The 20,161-nt window shown below is 38.0% G+C and overlaps 1 protein-coding gene and 1 long non-coding RNA gene across 2 annotated transcripts; one reads left to right on the top strand and one right to left on the bottom strand.

Moving 5' to 3' along the window:
* Positions 1–330: 330 nt before the first annotated feature.
* On the bottom strand, positions 331–12,962 carry LOC118800180. The gene is made up of 3 exons (XR_005006188.1): positions 12,841–12,962; positions 11,317–11,416; positions 331–436 (listed from the first exon to the last, which is right to left on the bottom strand). It is a non-coding gene; the product is annotated as an uncharacterized LOC118800180 (long non-coding RNA).
* On the top strand, positions 12,390–16,196 carry dand5 (DAN domain family, member 5). The gene is made up of 3 exons (XM_036560356.1): positions 12,390–12,586; positions 12,846–13,278; positions 15,294–16,196. The coding sequence occupies exons 2-3, from the start codon at positions 12,856–12,858 to the stop codon at positions 15,564–15,566; spliced, it is 696 nt and encodes a 231-aa protein (XP_036416249.1). The 5' UTR covers positions 12,390–12,586; positions 12,846–12,855; the 3' UTR covers positions 15,567–16,196.
* The last annotated feature ends 3,965 nt before the right edge of the window (positions 16,197–20,161 follow it).

Here is a 20,161-nt window from a genome sequence, read left to right on the forward strand (position 1 = left end):
ACCCCCTCTCATATACAGGATTACCCTGGCTATGATGTGTAGTGTTCTTATCTCTTTTATTGACTGTAAATGACTCTGGTAACTTGTCATATACATGCATGCTATAACAGGTAACAGTTAAATGATCAAGCTCCATATCTCTGTATGCATATGTTTATTTTAAGGCTTCTGAAACAGGAGCATTGTTTATTTTGAGTTGTTCTAGATCCCCTAAACATACAAAACCTTGACATTTGCTAATTTCCCCTTTATCCCTCTCAGTGTGTGTCCTGATCAACACTCAGTGTTTAATATTAGTCTGTGTCTTTGACCGTTGTTTGGGTGTCACCCAAACAGCCGTAAAGGAGAAGAGAGCTGTCACATGAAGAGGAACCATCCACACCAAGAGTTCCTGCAGTTTCCCATATGTGGCTCCTTAAACTGGGTTAATGTCAACCTGAAATCAAAACTCACCCGTTTTAGCTTGTCAGTTCACATTTCCGCCACAGTTCCTCATATCATTTAAATTGGTTTTGATATCATGATATCAAGACAATGGACCTCATTCACCAAAATCTTCTTACTTTTTTTCTTGAGAAAGGTCCTAAGAAAAAGTCTACTTCAGAATTATTCGCACTTTTGTGCTCTTGAGTGTCTTTAGGTTCGGTTCTTACCTAGGAACAAATCCCAGATAAGAAAACATTGGTGAATGTCAGAATCTTCATGAACACAGCATTAGTGGGTTTTAAGAAGAATGGTGAAGAAGAATGGTGAATGAGGCCCATTATTCTTCCATCAAAATGTACTGACTCTTTTTCCACCCCTAAAACATCTTCTGTCTTTGGATTACATCACTATGCACCAGTGGGCGGGGAAAAAACATTGATATCAACCAATAATATCATGTTTCTCCTCCACCACCCACCACTCCCACCTGTCATGGAGAGAACACGCACAGCTAGCTCAGAAGTACACCTTGATACCAGGTTCCACTCAGAAATGTATCACAGTGCTGAAGGAAAACATTTTATAATTATAATAGCTGTATTTATAGAGAACTTGAAAAAAAAATAATAAAAAAAAATAAATGCAAAACACAAAATAACAAAAGTAAAAGTAAACTAATAGAAGAGGGAAAAGTTCAATAAAAAAAGGTCCGCACTAATATTATAAATAAAAGCTAAACTAAACAGATATGTTTTCATTTGTTATCAAGTAATGTACAGTGCTGCTTGAAAGTTTGTGAACCTTTTAGAATTTTGTATATTTCTGCACAAATTTACCTAAACCTTCATCAGATTCATCAGAAGTCTTAATAGTAGATAAAGAGAACCACATTAAACAAATTAGACAAAAATATCATAAACATTGAAATACCACTGTATATCAAACTTGACTAAGTAGTTAAATTATTTTATGGCGACTTTTAATGAATAGTCTGATTAAAAAAAATGTACACAGTTTTTCCAGTACGCTAAATACAGCCCATCAGCCCGAAGACTGATGCTTTACTTATCATTACGAGGCTAATGTAGCTAACAAGTAATAGACGTTTAGGTACACCAATTAGCATCATGCAACCTGCAATCCTGCATGCAAAAAAGCTGTAATCTACTCTAATAGACTTGCTTGTGTGGTTTCAGACACTGTATAACATAGTTATGTATAAAAATGTTGCATAGCTAAAACCAGCAGTAGCGGCTATCTTAAAGCCTGAATTGTGTCCATTATTTTGTCCATTTTTAGAGACAGTAATATGTCATAGAGTGTCAGAAATGTAATAAGCAAGTCTATTTGAGATTACTTAACATGGTTTGAGGAAAGTGTAGGGGGATATGTAGGTAGGTATGTATTTTGCATGATGCTAATTGGTGTACCTTACTTGTTAGCATCACCCTCATAGCTCCAGTGCAAAGCTATAGAAGCGAACTTCAGACACCTAACATGTCTTGATAGATACACTGGGAGGTTGATGTAGCTTGATGAACACAAGCACTATCTAGCCAGAAGCGACCACTGTATATAATACGACCGTGTGCTGTTTCTGTTATGATGATAGTGCTACTGAAAATATGATCCTTTAATAGGGTAGTGAGAGTGTATCAATTTAAGTCTGTGAGTTTCAGTGACAGTAATATCATCCACTAATATAAGTGTGAAACTACTGACTGACCTTTACAACTTTAATTACATTTCATAGTTGAACTAAAGAGAAAAATCAGTCCTATCAGCTCAGCAGTGCGCCCTTGTGGTCACCTTTCAACATTACAGCATTTTTGCTTCTATTAAAGCAACATCTACCATGTGTAATATCAAATCAAAATTGGAGACAGTGAAAAGTGAATACTCAGGTGGCAGACGTTAGCTGACAGCGCTTTTTTTCAGTTTGTGTTGTGAAGATTCACAATCAAATCTAACATTCTTACTCATTCAAAGCTGTTCACATTGACTCATCATTCTTTCTGATCCATTCATTTCCTGTTATAGTAGTGCATTCATAAATGCACTACATATCACTGGTGCATTAGCGATGCCAGTTACTGATTTTGGATGATTAGTTCTTGATCACAAAGATATTGGACGATGCTTCATCACTCCACAGAATACAGGTCCACTGCTCTACACCCCTATAGCCAGTGCTTGGCATTGGATGTGGGGGCAAGGGAGGCAATCATGCTGAGACCTGTAGCACAGTCAACAATTGCAAATGTTTTTTTGGGCCTCTCACGTATTTACTGGAAGATCACATTTCCTAAGAAACTTCACTAGTTAGTTTCCATCAACACTACACAGACAGAGCTGATGAAATGATTCCATTCAAATACTAGATCACAACATGTATTTTATTAAAATATGTATGTTGCACAGCAAGGGTTCTCTGGAATCTAACAGTTCCGCCGCCAATGCTGGGGTGTGGTTTATACCCCTTTACCAACACTTGGCATTGGGCATGGTGACTTTAGGCTTATGAGCAGCTGTTCCATAGCATCCCATTCTGTTGGCAGGGCTTTTCTATTGAGATCATACAAGCTGTGTGTGCACAGTTGACCATCTGAGTCAGCAATGGGTGCACCTTAAAGTAGCAGAATGCACTAGAAGTGTCTGAATACTTTTAAACCGATAGTGTAACTGTCAAGACCACAATGAGCTGATTTTAGGTGGGTTTGTATTTAATTATTGTGGCGTTATTGCCTCTACACTTGTTGACAGTTAAGATATTCTGTGCTGAAATGGAGGCAAATCAAGCAGCAGTACAACAGTACTTGTGACAGTGTGAGTGAGTGACTGGGTAACTGAATGAATGAACGAACGAATGAAATAATGTCTCTTATAAAATTTAAAAATAGATTACAAAATCTAAAAATAAACGCCCACCACTGCCCTTTGACCCAAATGAGTAAAGTTCCAAGAAATTAGGCTGTTGACTTGTTTCCCCCTATTTAACCACCACACACAAGCACACGCTGTGAGCGGCTGTGGTTTGTGGTCTTCTCAATACATGAATGCACTGACCTTCCGAGGAAACGGGAGTGTGCTTGAAGAGTGTGAGAATATCCCATCCAAACAAACATACACACTCACACCTTCATAGTGACAGGAAAAATTCAGCGCGTTCTTAAGAAATGCTGCTACGCTTTGGTTTTCACCAATGACAATCTCTCTCTCTCTCTCTCTCTCTCTTATCTTTCTCTATCTCTCTCACCCCCACTACATGTGACTATTATGACCAAGTCTGTTTCTGGAAATTTGGGGGGCCCTAAGTGACATCTTACGTAAGGGTCCTATCAACTAAATCAGGGATGCCCAAAAGTGAGGCCTGTGGGCCAAAGTTGGCCCCTGAGGATGTTTGATTTGTTACCATAGCCCCCCCCAACACCACTTATAACCAATTCAATTCTTGTTCCCTTTTAAAACTGAATTTTTGAAATACCTTAGCAATAAAATATAGCTTTAAATTATAAAACATATTTTTAAACACACAATCTGAAACTTGACTTTTGTATAGTGTATTATTTTGTCTTTGGTCCTCCAAGACAAAAATCTGGGTGCTCATGAACTAAACTGTCTATGCATTAAGTAAAATAAATAAATAAACGTAATAATATCATGATTGACACAAACAACAAAGGACAACAACAACAATAACAGTACAACAACATACTTGTGGGGCCTCTTGTGGGTCGGGGGGTCCTAAGCTGATTATGACAAATAATAATGGAGAGATTTGAGACAATAAAGATGTTCAGAAATGTCATGGAATTTCGTTTAATATAAGAACTGAAAACAACCATTTCGTGGAAGTCAATGAATTCAAATTCGACTAAAACAAACTTTCTGAGTAAACTCTTTCTATCTGTTTCTCTTTGTGCATGTGAGAGAGAGATATGTGCTGTGGTCAGCAGCTCGTCTGCATTATGCATGCCTCTCCATGCACTAAATAGAGCTTGTGTGCGGGTGTGGACTGTGTGTTCCTCCCCTGCAGTATAATACCCACCCCAGTGACCCCATAGAGTGTTTTACTCCAGCTGCCTCCATAGCAAACAGCTCTGTTTTTCTTTTGAAGCAGCTGCTGTCACTGGCCCAAACAGTGATAACATGACACTGCGTAGGTGGACCTTTCCAGTATGTGACAGCATATCTTACTGAATAACCGCTTTCAGTGGGATCTAAGCGCTTCGGCCGTCTCTACACCTCAAGCTCTGTGACGTTTATGCTCGATTTTAGTCGTAAGTTTCTAGGTTATCTGGCTTATTTATGCTGCACCCACAAATGCAGCAAGGTTGGACTAGCTTAACAGAACGTTGGCAAAAATGCCACTGTGGACATTTAGACCATGCTGTTAAAATCAAATGACATTTTGTTTTGCATGCATGTGAAAGTTCACACAGTTAGGTAGGTTTTTTGTCATGTAATTAAGCTAACATTAGCATGGTAGCAAATTCACTGTCATTTCTAACCTGGCTAGTTTTGATGTACTATAACAACACAGTCCAGCTCAGTAATGTCGCATTTTAAACTGGAAACTCAATGTTTTGTAGTTGATTTAACTGCAATCTAAATTGATAAAGTTGAAAGGGATTTTGCCAGCGTTCTGTCAAGCTCATAGCAACAGTTGCTATGAAGGAAGCACTCGTGGGTGGAGCTTGCATAGGTTCATTAAGATGGAAGCTATGGGCACACTCAATTGTCTCACAGTTGCCCTAATCTCTCTGGCAAACAGTCAGCTGACCTAATTTCCATGCTGTCATATAATTTTGCATTGCCAAGACTATGTTGTGACTGTTCGGTGTCTTGTTCATTCTTTCTCTCTATCTATCTATCTATCTCTTCCCTCTCCCTCTCCTCTTTCATATTCTCCTGGAGGCCTGAAAAAAGTAACTGTTGGAAGCTTCATGTCCCTTCAGGATACAGACGATTTCTGCCCACTTCAGTTGCAGACTGCAGACAGGTTGGTCCATTAAATAAATGTAAAGTTTCACATCAGTCGGCCTATTCATGCTAAATCTACAAATGTGTTCTTTCATGCTTACTTACTGTTGTTAAGGTGATCAAGCTTTGGCAAATATCAGCATAATGAGAAACTGTGGCACATAATTTAGCTTTTGACAAAATACACAAACGTTCTTTTTTGAAATGCTCTTATTTTGTATGTGTGTAAAAGGTGAATTTTACCAGTATGTGACACCTTGACGAAAAACCACTTTCAGTGCAATCAGAATACTTTGGCCGTCTCCACACATCAAGCTCAGTGGCGTTTAAGCACAATTTTTTGTTGCATTCATATGTTGGTGGTAGAAGGATGACGGCAAACCAAATTGGAGCCACAACGGAAAATTTTGCTGCCGCAAGCAGCAACATTTCATAGACTGCAGCGGTGAGTTTGACTCCGTCAAGAGTTCAAATTTCCCAATTTTTGCCATCGACTGCAGCGGTGGAATAAACCGGATGTTGATTTTTTGGGGAGCTGTTGATGACAGATATCTCATGGTTGAATTCCAGACAAATCCAGTATTATACAACACAAAACAAAAGAGTACGGAGCATCCTCTTGTATTTTTCCACCTTAAATAAGCAATACACAATCTGCTAAAGCTCTCCTCTGATAATCATCCATTTTTGCTGGCACTGTGGCCCCCATGCCAATGTTTGCGTGCCTTCATAAAGCCATCAGTTGCGGACCGCGAGAAGGTGCAGAACGACATTTTTTAGACACAAACATGTGCCCACAAATGTAGCAAATTGTGCTAAGTGGGACCAGCTTTACAGGATGTTAGCAAAAATCTCATTCAACATAATTAGAAATTGTAGGTTTTGATAAAACACATTAAACTTAGAGGACAGATCTTAAGTATGTGTTTATTTAGTGGCATGTAATAAAAAAATCGCAAAATTCTTTTCAATTAATGTATTTTCAGTGTCAATGTATTTCATTTTTGGTTATCTACAACAACAACATGCAGCAGCAGTCTAATTCAGTAGTGTAGCATTTTATACTGCAAACTCATTAGCATGTAGCGACTATATATGCTTGTGCAACGTAACAGTAGCTATGAAAGAGTACATTTGTGGGAGGAGCATGGTTTGGCCAATTGTATTTGCATCTGTGTAAATGAGACAAAAATGGCTCACTATTGAACTAGGACTGAAATTTAATGGCTATTATTCAAATAATCAACTCATGAAACTATTGCGCCTTCTTCAGTTCTTCTCCCTTTGTTGCCGCCATCATTTAAATTCTGATTTCTTCTTTTATGGTGCAGTGAAACAACTTCACTTCATGTAGGGCATTACAATTCATCAACAATGAATATATAATTATATATATAATTATATATTATAATAATATATAATAATAATAACATATAATTTTTTATATAGTTGATAACTATTCACTTTAATCATAATCAACATTAGCAACTCTACACCTGACAGTAGTATTATGCTATTTCATGTACTAAATAGTATTTAAACACAGCTGATGTCTTATGACTTAACGGGACAGTTGCAGCAGACTCTGGTCTAAATATCCACTCAACAACAGCCTTTGTTCTCTCTCTCTGTGCAGAGCTTAAATGTGCAGATTTCCTTTAAATGTCTTTCTCGAGTGTTCAAATATACTGACTATCTTTAATGCTCCACCAGGACCCAACACTGTTCTCAGGCATCCAAGATGGAGAATGAGAGGAATAAGCCACTCAGCAGGAGTAAAGGAAAATTAGATGAAAAAGACAGCATAAATGCCTGGCACTGTATGGTGAGTGTGTCTGTGTTCGCAGTATTTGAATGTGCTGCAAATGATTCATTTTGATTCATTCAGGAATTACATTTACATATACATTCATTTATATAGTAAACTCTTTTACCCACAGTGACTTAGTCATAACGATGGTATAGAGAAGGTTTTCTTCTTTATCTCTACTTATATTTGCCATTACAGTTTTTCTCAGGTGCTTGAATGCTTCATTCAGAACTCATATTCTCAGAACAGTTAACACGCAATGCTAAACTTATGAAACCTATGAAAAACGTATTCTTTTATGGGTTTGCTGGCCAAAATAAAGCTTTCACTTTGCAAAATGGCCAAACCTTCACAAAATACTACATGCACAAAAGAAAACGTTTCCATCAAACACTACAACTTGCAACCAGGAGACACTGACAATCACTAAACACTGGCCAAAAAACACAAAATACAGGTTTCACAGGTGTCTTCATTACTGTTATATGTATACTGTTCCTTCTGCTGATGCTTTACTGTAAACAGTTTGTGCCCAAGTGTAAAACTATCACAATGTGGAACCTGTTCTTTAACAGTGATACATTACGGTGCAATGTACTGTATAAGCCCTGCAAAAAACACCACACAAAAAAAGCAAACCAAAACAAAACAGATTTCAATTGAAATATCAGAAACAAATATATTTACTCCCTTTTCTTTTTCGCTATACTCTTGAAACACAGGTGCAAGTGTTGGAGGGCAATACTGTCCAAAATGATGCCAAACCCTCAGCCTGAGTATATCAGTAGAGGGATAGACTGTCAGAGGGGCTCAAACAGAAGGCCTCGTCATTCATACCTTACTGAAATGAAATTTACAATGAAATTCAGACAGAACAACTACAAATCATGTCATGATTCATGACAGAAGGTGGAAAAAGGATCAAACCTAAATCTTAAAGTCAAAACATTGCAGTATTCATTGTACAAATTTTTAACGACCTCAATAGATAAGTCTGATGTAAATCTACTACACACTCTTCTACTCACAAACGGTTTCTGGCCTCCTCTTTATCATCATTTGGGACAATGTTGCTTTCCACTATTCTCACTTGTTTCAGTGAGTACGTAAACTAAATTAGCACTAAATTGCTTTGAAACACATTGTCATAGTGTTTGAATCCATTATCCATTATAATTTTTGACATTCCCAGTAGGTAAGACTGTCATTATGTACATTAGTTTTATTGTTTATTTGTTGTTTAATGACAGTATCACCAGTTACCTGTTCCTCATCTGAGAAAAAGTGTCTACAGTTCCCTTTGCCCATGTTTACAGTCAGCAACTGATAGCAACTGATTGCTGAGTTCATGTAATTTGCGTGGGTGCTGAAGGTACACATGACTGTGACAGTATTTTCTATAAGCTGTCACTACATGTTTTCCTTTTGTTTTACACAGTTAACCAAGGTTTTGTGTGAATTCTGCTTTGTGTTTTGAGAAAGTGTATGAAAAACGAGGGAAAGCAAGTAGAATGTGTTAACACATTTGCAGGGGACAGTTCTGCTTTGCTAAAAAAAGTGACACTGAAATGTCAACCTCAGTTTCATTAAATGTGTTTTTAGTGCTGGAGAAAAACTGTATTGCAAATGTATGTAATGCCCACTAACACTATCTTTCCTTTCCCCTGTACAGACTGTAGCGCTCCGTCAGATCTCACTGAATAGCTCCTCAGATCAGCCCCAGTCCTTTCTTGCCCAGCAAAGGCTCCAGACCCGGAGCAGGAAGGGGTCGAGATCCAGAACTAAACTAAAATAATGCCCAATATGGACTCTGTACTGAGGACGTCATTGAGAGAGTTGGAAGACATGGACATGCTGCTGGTGTGTGTGTGTGTTGCTTTGTCTCCCCCTGCTGGTGGCAGAAGGGAGGTGTCATGATCTGTTGTTGGGAGCTTTCTTTAGTAGTGATTCAGCCAAGACAGGACAGGCAAAATACAGGCTTCAGAATGGCTGCTAATTCTGTCTGTAATACTGTTTTAGCTATGAGACAGACTATTTCAATCAATTTGTATATATAACAGTACAGTGCCAGAAAAAGCGAGTTTTTTTTCACATCACTTACCTCATCACAGTCTGTGTATGTGATAACAGGTATGCAGTTTGCACAATGCTAATCGATGGCTATAAGCTTCTTATCTTCTTAATTGTTAAAAGCTAATAATTACTGTTTTGTATTGTATTAAAAATGCACATGAATATTTTGTCTGCCCGGCTTGAACATGATACACTTAGATGCAAAGGCTGTTGATTTGGAAAGAAAAAAAGGAAGCTTTGGTAACTGACATGTTTCTGGGGATTCAGTACTTGGTATCAGCAGTATTAATATCAGCAGGTACTGCTTATTTAAAACATAATGGCTCCCAGTATGTGTACTTTAGAAGTGCGTGCTCCCAATGTGGTTTGATTTTTGTTGAAGGACAAAATGGCTCTTCTTAACATTTAGGTTGCTGACCCCTGGCCTACAGTATGCCAATACGAGTCCTCGGGCAAGACTCCTAACACTACCTTTGCTACCCCCTGTAAAATGATCCAATTGAAAGTCATTCTGGATAATGCTGTAGATGTTTCAGGCTCAGTCAGTTTATACCACTATAAATGTAGTTTAATAAAAGATAACTGTATAAAACCTGTTTACATTTATTAAACTCTAATTCAAAAGGAAAGTTTACTGATTTTAATTTAAAGTCAGTCCAAACTGTGTCTATAATAAAACCCGTAGAGCTACATTCTACATTTCACATTCTGAAACCCTGAAATGTTGGTGCAACTGTTGAAATTTAATAATCTGTGTTTAAGAGGCTAATTAAATGCTCTTTGTCCTGTTCTGTAATGGCCTTGTCTGAACAGAGTTGGACTGATTACATGTACACCCTTAAAAATAAAGATGCCAAACTGATATTGTTCAATGCTGTACAAGAACTACATTTGGATCCCTAAATAACCTTTCAGTGGATGGTTCTATTTTTGTATTTTATAAATGAATAAAGTTTAAAGAACTTCTGCATCATGAAAAGATTAAGAACCCTTCAAACTTTACATTACGTGAAGGTTCTTTAAGCTTTATTAAAAATTCTTCAAGCTCACAAATCTTTCTTCAGGGGCATTACTACATAAAATTATTTCTTTTGGTGACAACATCTGTATTGCTTTACAGATGGTTACAATTCTGAATATGGAGCTTTGCTATTTCATTTTGGACCAAAAGGATTTCAAAACAAAGCCTAACAAACTTCAGTTCTAATGCTGATGGAAGTTCTAGAAGTTACCAAATATTTCTGACCTGATAAAAACAATAAAACAAGTTGTTTTTATTGAAAAACTACTTTTACTTCATTATTTCACTGAATTAAGAAAACGTTTCCTTGAGTAAGGGTTTAGACTACTCTTCCCACCTCTGTTCTTGTTCTCCTGGGAAAGGAAATGGAAGGATGGAGGAGATGAGGGAAACAAGGTGTGGGACACTTCACACCTTTCTCTTTTCTAAAGCAACAGTGTCAGGTGTGCTGAGAGTTGAGAGAGCTGAGAGAACTTTCACACTCTAAACATGCTGACTGTAAACCTCTTAAGGGTTTTTGAACCAAGACACTTCATTCAGTCCTAAACACATTACAGATTTATTATAGGAGGCAATAAGCTGCTGATTGAAATCAATTGACTGTGCACTGAAGGGGAGTCCTTTTCAAGAGACTTCTGCTTTCAGGATATCAGGTTCAATTGGATTAATGATGTTACTTAACTGTGTGTATTTGATCTTTGGTGGCACTACAGTTGGACTGATCAGGAATATTAAAATTCAAAAGGCTGAATTTAAAACTATGGGCAATCATTTTTGTTTCATAGTACAACTGTTTAGTTTAATTACTAACAATGGACAAATATTCATATCCATCATATTTACTCTGTACAGTCATCAGTCAAAGATTTTACTGAGTTTCATGTACCATTGGCATAACTACTGGTAAAGGACCCCATGAAAACTTTGCCAAACCCCTCATATGGAAACTTACACAATTGTACACCCATTACTCACAGACAGATGGGATTTTTTAATAACATACCTGACCAGTTGGCTTCCATCAACAGCCTTCCATCATCATCTCCATCTTCACATAATGCATCTCATCTATGATAACCAATTTTAAAGGGGTCCTTCACAACCTGCAACATGACAATATTCATTATTTATAACTGTAAAATCATAAATAAGTAGTATAACAAGCATCTATGTTAGTACATTCTCTGAAAAGGGTACCAAAACTGTCACGGGGTGACGCCCCTAAGGGTACATCTTTGATGCTTTTAGTTATGGGACATAATTATATCATAATCCATTGCAATGATTTTTTTATTGTTTTAGTTAGATCTCTCTCCAGCCAGTTCTGTTTAAAAACATTGAATGTTTATGAAAACATTTAAATATGTATCTTTCCCATTTTATACTGTTGTTCCTTGATGACACCTTGAAAAATGTACCTGCACAGGACCTTTTTCTGTCAGTGTGGTTGGAGAACTTGTTTAAAATAGCAAGTAAAAAAACAAATTATATAGTCATTTTTATATAAATTGAGACTAATGTTTTTAAAGGAGCATTATTTTTTGTGCTTTAGTACAATTATGAGGGATTTACAGTTTACAGTATATTTTAAAATTATAAATCGACTTTTTGTAGCTACTACTTTCCTTTTAAGTGTTTAATTACGTTTTTCTGGCTGTCACCTCTTATTCTGAACCTTTAATATTTTCTTTAGTCCAAAACGATAAAAAAGAGAGAGAAAATAAAAAAGAATAGAGCCTAAGACTGCAGTTCCTCTGCTGACAGATGCTGCTAAGAGGTGTACGAACAAGAGATCCGTTTTGCTTTGCTTTTTCATTTATTTTTATTTCTAGCGTCATTATTTTATTGAAGTCAGCTACTCTAGCCGAATGTGTTGAAGCCCGAAGCTGCGTATGAACATACAGTCAGTAAAGGCTTAGATCTTTCTCTTTTTTCTCTTTTCTTCTTCAGTTCTTCTTCGGTTCCCACAGCCTGCTGCTCTTTGTCACTCCTGCTCGAACTCACCTGTTATAAAGTCCAGCCTTTAGTGTGTGAACTTTCCCTCGGATGTTGAAATGACGGTGTCACTGAGGTGATTAAGGCCGAAAGCTGCCTGCTGTGGTATATAAGGGCCAGACACAGAGCGACATTCCAGCAAAGACAGCAAGGTTAGCTGAAAAACCTTGAACCACAGCAGCGAACCGGCGATTTTTCTAGAAAACTCTGAGGCGAGAAGTAACTGAGAATAGCGTTTTTGCAGCCTGATTACTTTCTGCATTAACCAACTCAGAAAGGTTAGACTATTGTTTTTTTTCCTCTCTAAAACAGACTTTTACTCTACTTTTGAGACAAAAGTTTTTTGTAGTTTTCTACGTTGGCATTCTCGGCAAGGCTAGCATAAACATCAGAACTCACTGTAAATCTGTGTTTTTGGCAGCTTTTCTTGTTATTATCTGCATTAGCGTTATTAGAGAGGTTAGCATAACAAACCGTGGACCGGCCAACCGCGCGGTCTTACTCTAAAGCTTTGTTTTCACCGTCTCTGCACCTCAGTGGGGGTAAAATGAGCTCTCTGGTTGGTCTGGTGGTCTTCATGGCTCTGATGGCCCCTCCAGTTCGCTCTTTCCCGCGTGGCTCCGCTGGGTTCCACCCCAAAGATCTGGAGAGCTCTGGCACTGGACCCGAAGACCCAGCTCGAGGGTCCGTTCGCCACCATAAGCCCAATCCGTTTTTCCTGAGGCAGTTCCCGGGCTCCGTTAGACCTCATGCGCACGCTGGAGGCGCGCGCAGCCGGAGCCCTTTTCCCGCCTTTTTGGCGCTGGGTCGTGCGGGACCCTCTGAGACCGGCAGGAGGCAGCAGAGCCAGGAGATGTGGAGGAGGAGCATGAGGAGAGGGGAGCAGGACGGAGAGCGCGTGGCCTTACCCGTCAGCCCCAGGAACATGAACCTGAAGGATCAGAGCTGCGCGGCAGTGCCCTTCACTCAGGTGGGCTACGTCACTCCGCACGAGAGCTCCAGTCTTATACAGGACCGGGTGATCATTTAGAAATGAATAGTGCTCTCATCTTTAATCTTTAATCATCTTTAATATACGATATTATACACAATATATAAAACATATAAATGAATAGACTTTATATGTAGAATTACTGAATAATGCTTTAATAACTTAATAATAATAATAATAATGATAAAAGTCCTTCCTTTCTAATTTTATTTAACGTAAGGTACAGCTGTTGAATAACACACTGTAACACACACACACACACACACACACACACACACACACACACACACATATATATATATATATATATATATATATATATATATATATATATATAATTACTAAGTAATGCGTTTAATAAATTATTAATAATAGAGATAAAAGTCCTACCGTTCTGATTTTATCTAACGTAAGGTAGAGCTGTTGAATAACACACTGTAGTACTGAAATATCTCGCTTTTTTGTTTTTGTTTAAAGCGAGCTAAAGCTAATTTAATAAAAGAAAGATGCTTCTTGCATTTTGCTTTTATTAAATTTACATTTACAATTTGCTGTTTATTATTTATATTTCATTTAGAGTCTCTAGCCTAAATAATAGTCTGTTTTAAAACGTGTTTATTTATTTATTACCAAAAAAAACGCACCTGAATAAATGAAGTAAATAATTAAGAGCAGATAAAATACAGTCGTCACTGTTAGTTAGTCTTCATGTAAACTTTAGCCTTTATTTATATGTGTAATTATTTAGTGTGAGTGCATTCAGTCATACTTGAACATAGCAGTGTGAAAATATCAGTGTAGCTGCGCACTAGAGCTCAGACACAGATCGATATATCTGATAGAGCTACTTTGAAAAAAAGTTTTAAAAAAAATAAATACAATAAAATAAATTACTTGATTCGAACGTGTACATCATTTCTTGTAACTGTGTTGACGTAATTAAAATATCAATATTGACATTTGAGGGGAAATCTATTTCACATACGCTGACAAATAGAATTTCCCCATCAATACAGTAGCTATGCAGTTTTCTTTAAGGGCCATATACATTCGTATGCAAAAGTCTGGGCACCCTGATCAAATGACATCTTCTGTTGATTTTCTCAGTGAAAATAAGTGAACACATCCTCTACAGGGAGCACACTTAAATATGATTTTTTGTCTGCTAATTTTATTGTAAAAATTTCTATTTATTTGATGATGTTGCGAAACATAAAAATACGAAAAAAAATATGCTTTAAACGTGCTGTGTACAGGCAGTCTGCTAAAGTCAGTAAATAAACAGTAATTGTGTATTAAAAATGCTTTTCAGTTTTAGCGATATTTTTTAGAAATATAGTTGATACATAATGGTCTTTATATCCATTTTATGATGCCTGTAAAATAGCCGTGTTTTGTTTGCTTTTTAAATTCGAGTCTATTCTGGCTTTAAGCTCACTTCACTCATGATGTCCAGGACCTGACATTTAACTGTGATAACTTACTGGGTACGTCAGATTGTTTTGAAAGAACAACTTAAAATAAATAAATGTATAAACAAATAAACAAACAAACAAACAAACAAACAAATAGGTTTCCTTTCTGGAAAATGTGCTTTCTGTCTTGTTAATGTTTACAATACTGTGTAAATTTCGCTGGCGTGTTTTAAGAGAACTAAAACAGAACAAAATAAAACGAAAACAAGCTATTTTAGCTTTCAGAAGATATTACTTTAGCACAAAGTAGCAGAACGTATGATGACTGGTATTATTACCTTTATTCATTCAAACTTAAACATCAATAGATACCGTGATATATACTGGGGAAATACCGTGATATCGTGAGCTGTATCAATATCGCCCAACATTCTAGGCCTATTGGTCTGGAACACGGATTACGATCCCCCAAAAAGACACTAATGCATTTCTTATTGAAAACATTCCCGCATTGTATCTGTATTATTTCTAATATCTGTGTTAATATCTAACCGCGTGTTGTTTCCTCCGTTTCTCCAGCGCATATCCGAGCCGGGCTGCGAGCCTCTCTCCTTCCAGAACAAGCTCTGCTTCGGTCACTGCGCCTCTCTCTTCGTGCCCCCCAGCGGGGGGTATGTGGGGCCCTTCAGCGCGCCCTGCTCGCGATGTGCCCCCGTCAGAGCGCGCTCAGTGCTCGTGCACCTGCGCTGCGGCGAGCAGACGCGAGAGAAGCGTGTGATGGTGGTGGAGGAGTGCAAATGCGAAACAGGCCGAGAGGACGCACGAGCTGAGAACATGGACACACATCTGTAACAGCGCGGAGAGAGAGAGAGAGAGAGAGAGAGAGAGGGAGAAGGGGAGAGATTCCTGCTGAAAAAAAAACATAGAAACCATTAAGTGTTTCTGTTGGTTCCTGATGGTTTTGTGATGTGTTTTGGCTTTTTTAATGGGTTGACATCACAGCTGATTCTAAACCCATTTGATGGTTTCCTAATGGGATCTAAAGGTGTTCTACGGGAAACAACCGGTCTCTACTGGAAACCATTAAGCCAATTCCCATTAGAAAGCAAAACAATTAGGTTTTAATCTTAAAAGTTTCTTAATGGCCTTTTTCAGCAAGGATGCATGAGCGCTTAATTTCAGTCCAGTGTCTTTAGAGTCTAATTCTGCCTCGTGTTTGACAACAGGACCAAATCAGGTTCTAGATATTCTGTGTTTAGTTCTCTTAAGTTCTGTGTGTTAGCCCGATATACTCCAGACTGGAGTGTCACTGTATAAACCACCGCTTTTCAGCGGAACTATGTTAAGTCGTTTTGACTGCAGCCTGTGAGCTTATTACCTGTTTTGACCGGCAGATGTCGCTGATGAACCAGTGAATTTGTGTATCTGCCTCATGACATTGTAACTGCTTTAAGTTATAGAAATATATTTGTGTACTGTGAAGTGTCCTATGTCGTTCTTCATCTTCAGTGTGCTACATAAACATGAATAACATAATGAACATAAATCAAGCTGACCTAAGGGTTTCTTTTAACCTATTCTTGCCAATATCTGGAATATACATAAACTTTGATTTATTTGGTTGAGGATTGAGGAAATAAGGGAGTCCAACACATTTCCCTGTTCTAACACATCAACTAAACCAGGCAAGTAACTAATGAGTTCAATCAGGTGTGCTTGAGCAGGAAAATCACCAAACTGTGCAGGAATCTGGCCCTCCTTACCTTCGGAAATAAAGGTTCTGTGCAGGTACATTTTTCATTCATCAAGGTAAAAACAATGTAAATGTTCCCTCAAAGGTACAACAGTGGTTTTAAGATCCAATTGTGTACTTAAATGAGTTTTTCCAGGTGAACAGTTCGTATTTGTACCTTTTCATAACCTAATGTTTTAAAACAGAACAGTACAATAAAAGGCCTGGAGACGAGACGGGGTGTGTGGAGTCAGTACAACTTAGAAAATATAATTTCAATGGATAATGGTACAAATATGTTCCCTGACTAAAGGTACTGAGATGGACCCTTGAGGGTACCACCCCAGTGACAAGAGGGGTACTGCCCCAGTGACAGTTTAGTACCTTTATTTCTGAGAGTGGCAGGACTGGCAATCCAAACCCCTGTGCTGGTCCATGTCTTCTTTGAGTTTGACTGAGCGCATTTGTCAAGTCACATGGTTAAAAAGTGAGTTTTATCACTTCTGTGTGTGAGTAAGAGTATGAAGGTGACATTAAAAAGGCCACTGCTGGATGTTCAAACAAAGTTCAACTGATTAACTGTACAAAACTTGATCAATTTAGATCAATCAGAACAAGATCTGACTGATTTTTCCTCATCATACTAAATTTAGTTCTTGGACATGAATAGCCTAATAGCTTACACATTTAGTTTACTGCTTTTGGCAGGAATTTTTGGTTATGCAATATATTTTATTCATGTGTCCCTGATCGACATAAAATTTAAACCAACATTTTGTACTGGCTACAATTGTTTCACCACTTTCTCAGAGCCTGCAGACATGTGATGGCCGAAACTGAGCCCAGATAAAGCCTAAAGGGATTAATTTTGCCAAATGAAACAGTATACAGTTCAATATAATTCATAATTTATAAATGTACAGCATACTTTATAAACTGATGCATTGGATTTACTTCAATGGACTCATTTTCACATGCATAAAACGCATTAAATCAACACAGTTTTGCCCCTGTGGTTTGCTTTCTCTTGGCAATATCTGTTTCAATGTAATATATTTTATTCATGTGGAAATTATGCACACATTTGAATCAAGTAAATTCAATGTATCACTGTTTTCAGTGCAGCTCATCGGATCCCAGATCTTACGTTGGCGTTGGGCCTTAAAACTACTAAAATTATATTACACATAACAAAACAAAGGCTGACAAATTTCCTGTGGTAAAAAAACAGGAGATATATTTTCCATTTGGTTACATTTTCTAGTCCTCTGAGGACCAAATCGGAGCCAGTTCCTGTAACCTAGTTTCAGAGAGGATTCAGCACTTCATTAACTATCTTAACTGAAGCCCCCCTCCTCCTCGTAAATGCCTCTTTAAGGGTCCTTAGGAGGGGAGTAAACATGGTTGTTTTTCCCCTCCCTCGCCGTAGCCTATCTATTATACATAATCACTCTTTTCAATGGTGTGGGAATTCGTGCCCTCCTATAGGCCAGCTGCCCTCGAGCCTTCAGAAAGACAGAGAGAGAAAGAAAAAGAGAGAGTGAGAGAGAGTGAGGGGGAAAAAAAAAGAAGAGTATTATTCATAGCCTTTCTGGCACCTGGAGCGGGAAAAGTTTACTCATCCTATACGAAAGGGCCTCGAGGGGAAAACAAGGGGCTGCTTTACATCGCCTTGGCAGCCTGTCAAAATCACTGCTTACTGCCATTTGCATGGTAGTGGAGAGGCTTAAATAGCAATCAACCCCCTCCCTTCCCTCTTCCCTCTTAACTATCTGCTTTAAAGTTCACACCCTTAAGAACAGCCCTGATTTAATGTTACTTAGTGATTATGGGCATCTACAGCCTGCCTTCTGTTTAAAGGCTGTTTCTCATGCGGCACTATATGTCCTGAAGTTCGCAGACACCTGCTCATGCCATGTTTCCTCTGAAATCAAGGGTATTAACTGGGACCCTTTGCTGCAGTAACAGCCTCTCCTCTTCTGTGTAGGCTTTACACTAAAAGTTAGAACGTTGCTGTGAGAATTTGATTGCATTCAGCCACAAGAGCATTAGTGAGGTCAGGTACTGATGTTGGATGATTAGTTCTGGATCACTCCAACTCATCCTAAAGATATTGGATGGAGCTCCATCACTCCAGAGAACACTGTATTACAGCCCAATGCTGGGGGGTTATACCCCTCTAGCCGATTCTCAGCACTGGCCATGGTGACTTTTGGCTCATGTGCAGATGCTCCACAGCATCAAATTCAATTGCCAGACTGTACACAATTGCAGTTGACTGCATGTGTCAGCAATGGATGTACCGAAATGTAGCTAAATTCACTAATATGAGGGGGTGTCCCAATACTTTTGGACATCATCTCCAGACCAGAGTTAGATTGCCTGAATTCAGATTTGGTTAAAGTACCTTACAGTCATGACTAAAAGTAAACATACTGTTATAATAAAAGCAGTGAAGTAAAAGCTAAAGGAACCAATGAAAGAACTCAAGTACAGCTTTTAAATTAAATGATAATAGCTACAGTCAAGTAGCTATTGGGACGCTTTGCAAAATGTAAATAAAAACAGAATGCCATGTTTCACAAATCATGTAAACTCTAAATTTAACTGAAAAGATTACAAAGACAACATATCAAATGTTGAAACTTTGAAATGTTGAAATTTTATTGTTTTTTGAAAAATATATGCCTATTTCGAATTTGTTGCCAGTAACACGTTTCAAAAAAGTTGGGACAGAGGCATGTTTACTACTGTGTTTCATCACCTCTTCTTTTAACAACACTCTGTAAGCGTTTGGGAACCGAGGAGACATCTTTTCCCGTTCTTGCTTGATAAAGGATTTCAGCTACTGTTTGGGATCTCATATTTTTTGTTTCATTATGCGCCAAGTGTTTTAAGTGGTGACAGGTCTGAACTGCAGGCAGGTCAATTTAGCACCCAGACTTCTTTACTACAGAGCTATGCTGTGGTAGTACGTGTAGAATGTGGTTTGGCATTGTCTTGCTGAAATAAGTAAGGCCTTCCTTGAAAAAGACGCCGTCTGGATGGCAGAATATGTTGCTCCAAAGCCTGTACATATCATTCAGCATTAATGGTGCCTTCACAGATGTGCAAGTCATCAATGCCATGTGTACTAATGCACCCCCATACCATCACGGATGCTGACTTGTCAACTGTTTGGTGAAAATAAGCCAGATGGTCCCTCTCTTTTTTAGAATTCCAAATTTTGAAGGTGGTGGCATTTCTGGATTCTGTTTATATATGGTTTCATCTTTGCAGGGTAGAATTTTAACTTACATTTGTGGATTTGTTCACAGACAGTGGTTTTCAGAAGTGTTCCTGAGCCCATGCAGTGATTTCCACTACAAAATTATGTCTATTTTAATGTAGTGCCGTCTGAGGGCCCGAAGTTCACGACCAGCCAGTATTGGTTTTCAGCCTTGTTCCTTGCATATAGAGATTTCTCTGGACTCTCTGAATCTTTCAATGATACTTATTTTAATGTTTATTTCATAATTACAGACATAATATATATAACATAATTGCAGACATAATATATATATACAAGAGACATTTTAAGTTTTATTTTTCCCCAACTCTGTTAAATTCAGCAAATAAACAGTAACAGTGAATTAAAATGTGCAGAAGTGTGTTATCTGTAGTGGATGTATAACTTATTTTCACTGTCACAAAATCAACAATACGTCATTTGACC

Source organism: Colossoma macropomum, unplaced genomic scaffold (genome assembly GCF_904425465.1).
Source record: "Colossoma macropomum unplaced genomic scaffold, Colossoma_macropomum, whole genome shotgun sequence".
In the NCBI taxonomy this organism is placed as follows: Eukaryota; Metazoa; Chordata; class Actinopteri; order Characiformes; family Serrasalmidae; genus Colossoma; species Colossoma macropomum.

Excerpts from the sequence above, each read along its gene's own strand:
- dand5 (XM_036560356.1), top strand. The coding sequence starts at position 12,856 with ATGAGCTCTCTGGTTGGTCTGGTGGTCTTCATGGCTCTGATGGCCCCT. Across the intron at positions 13,279-15,293 it reads CGGCAGTGCCCTTCACTCAG|CGCATATCCGAGCCGGGCTG; the intron begins GTGGGCTACGTC and ends CCGTTTCTCCAG.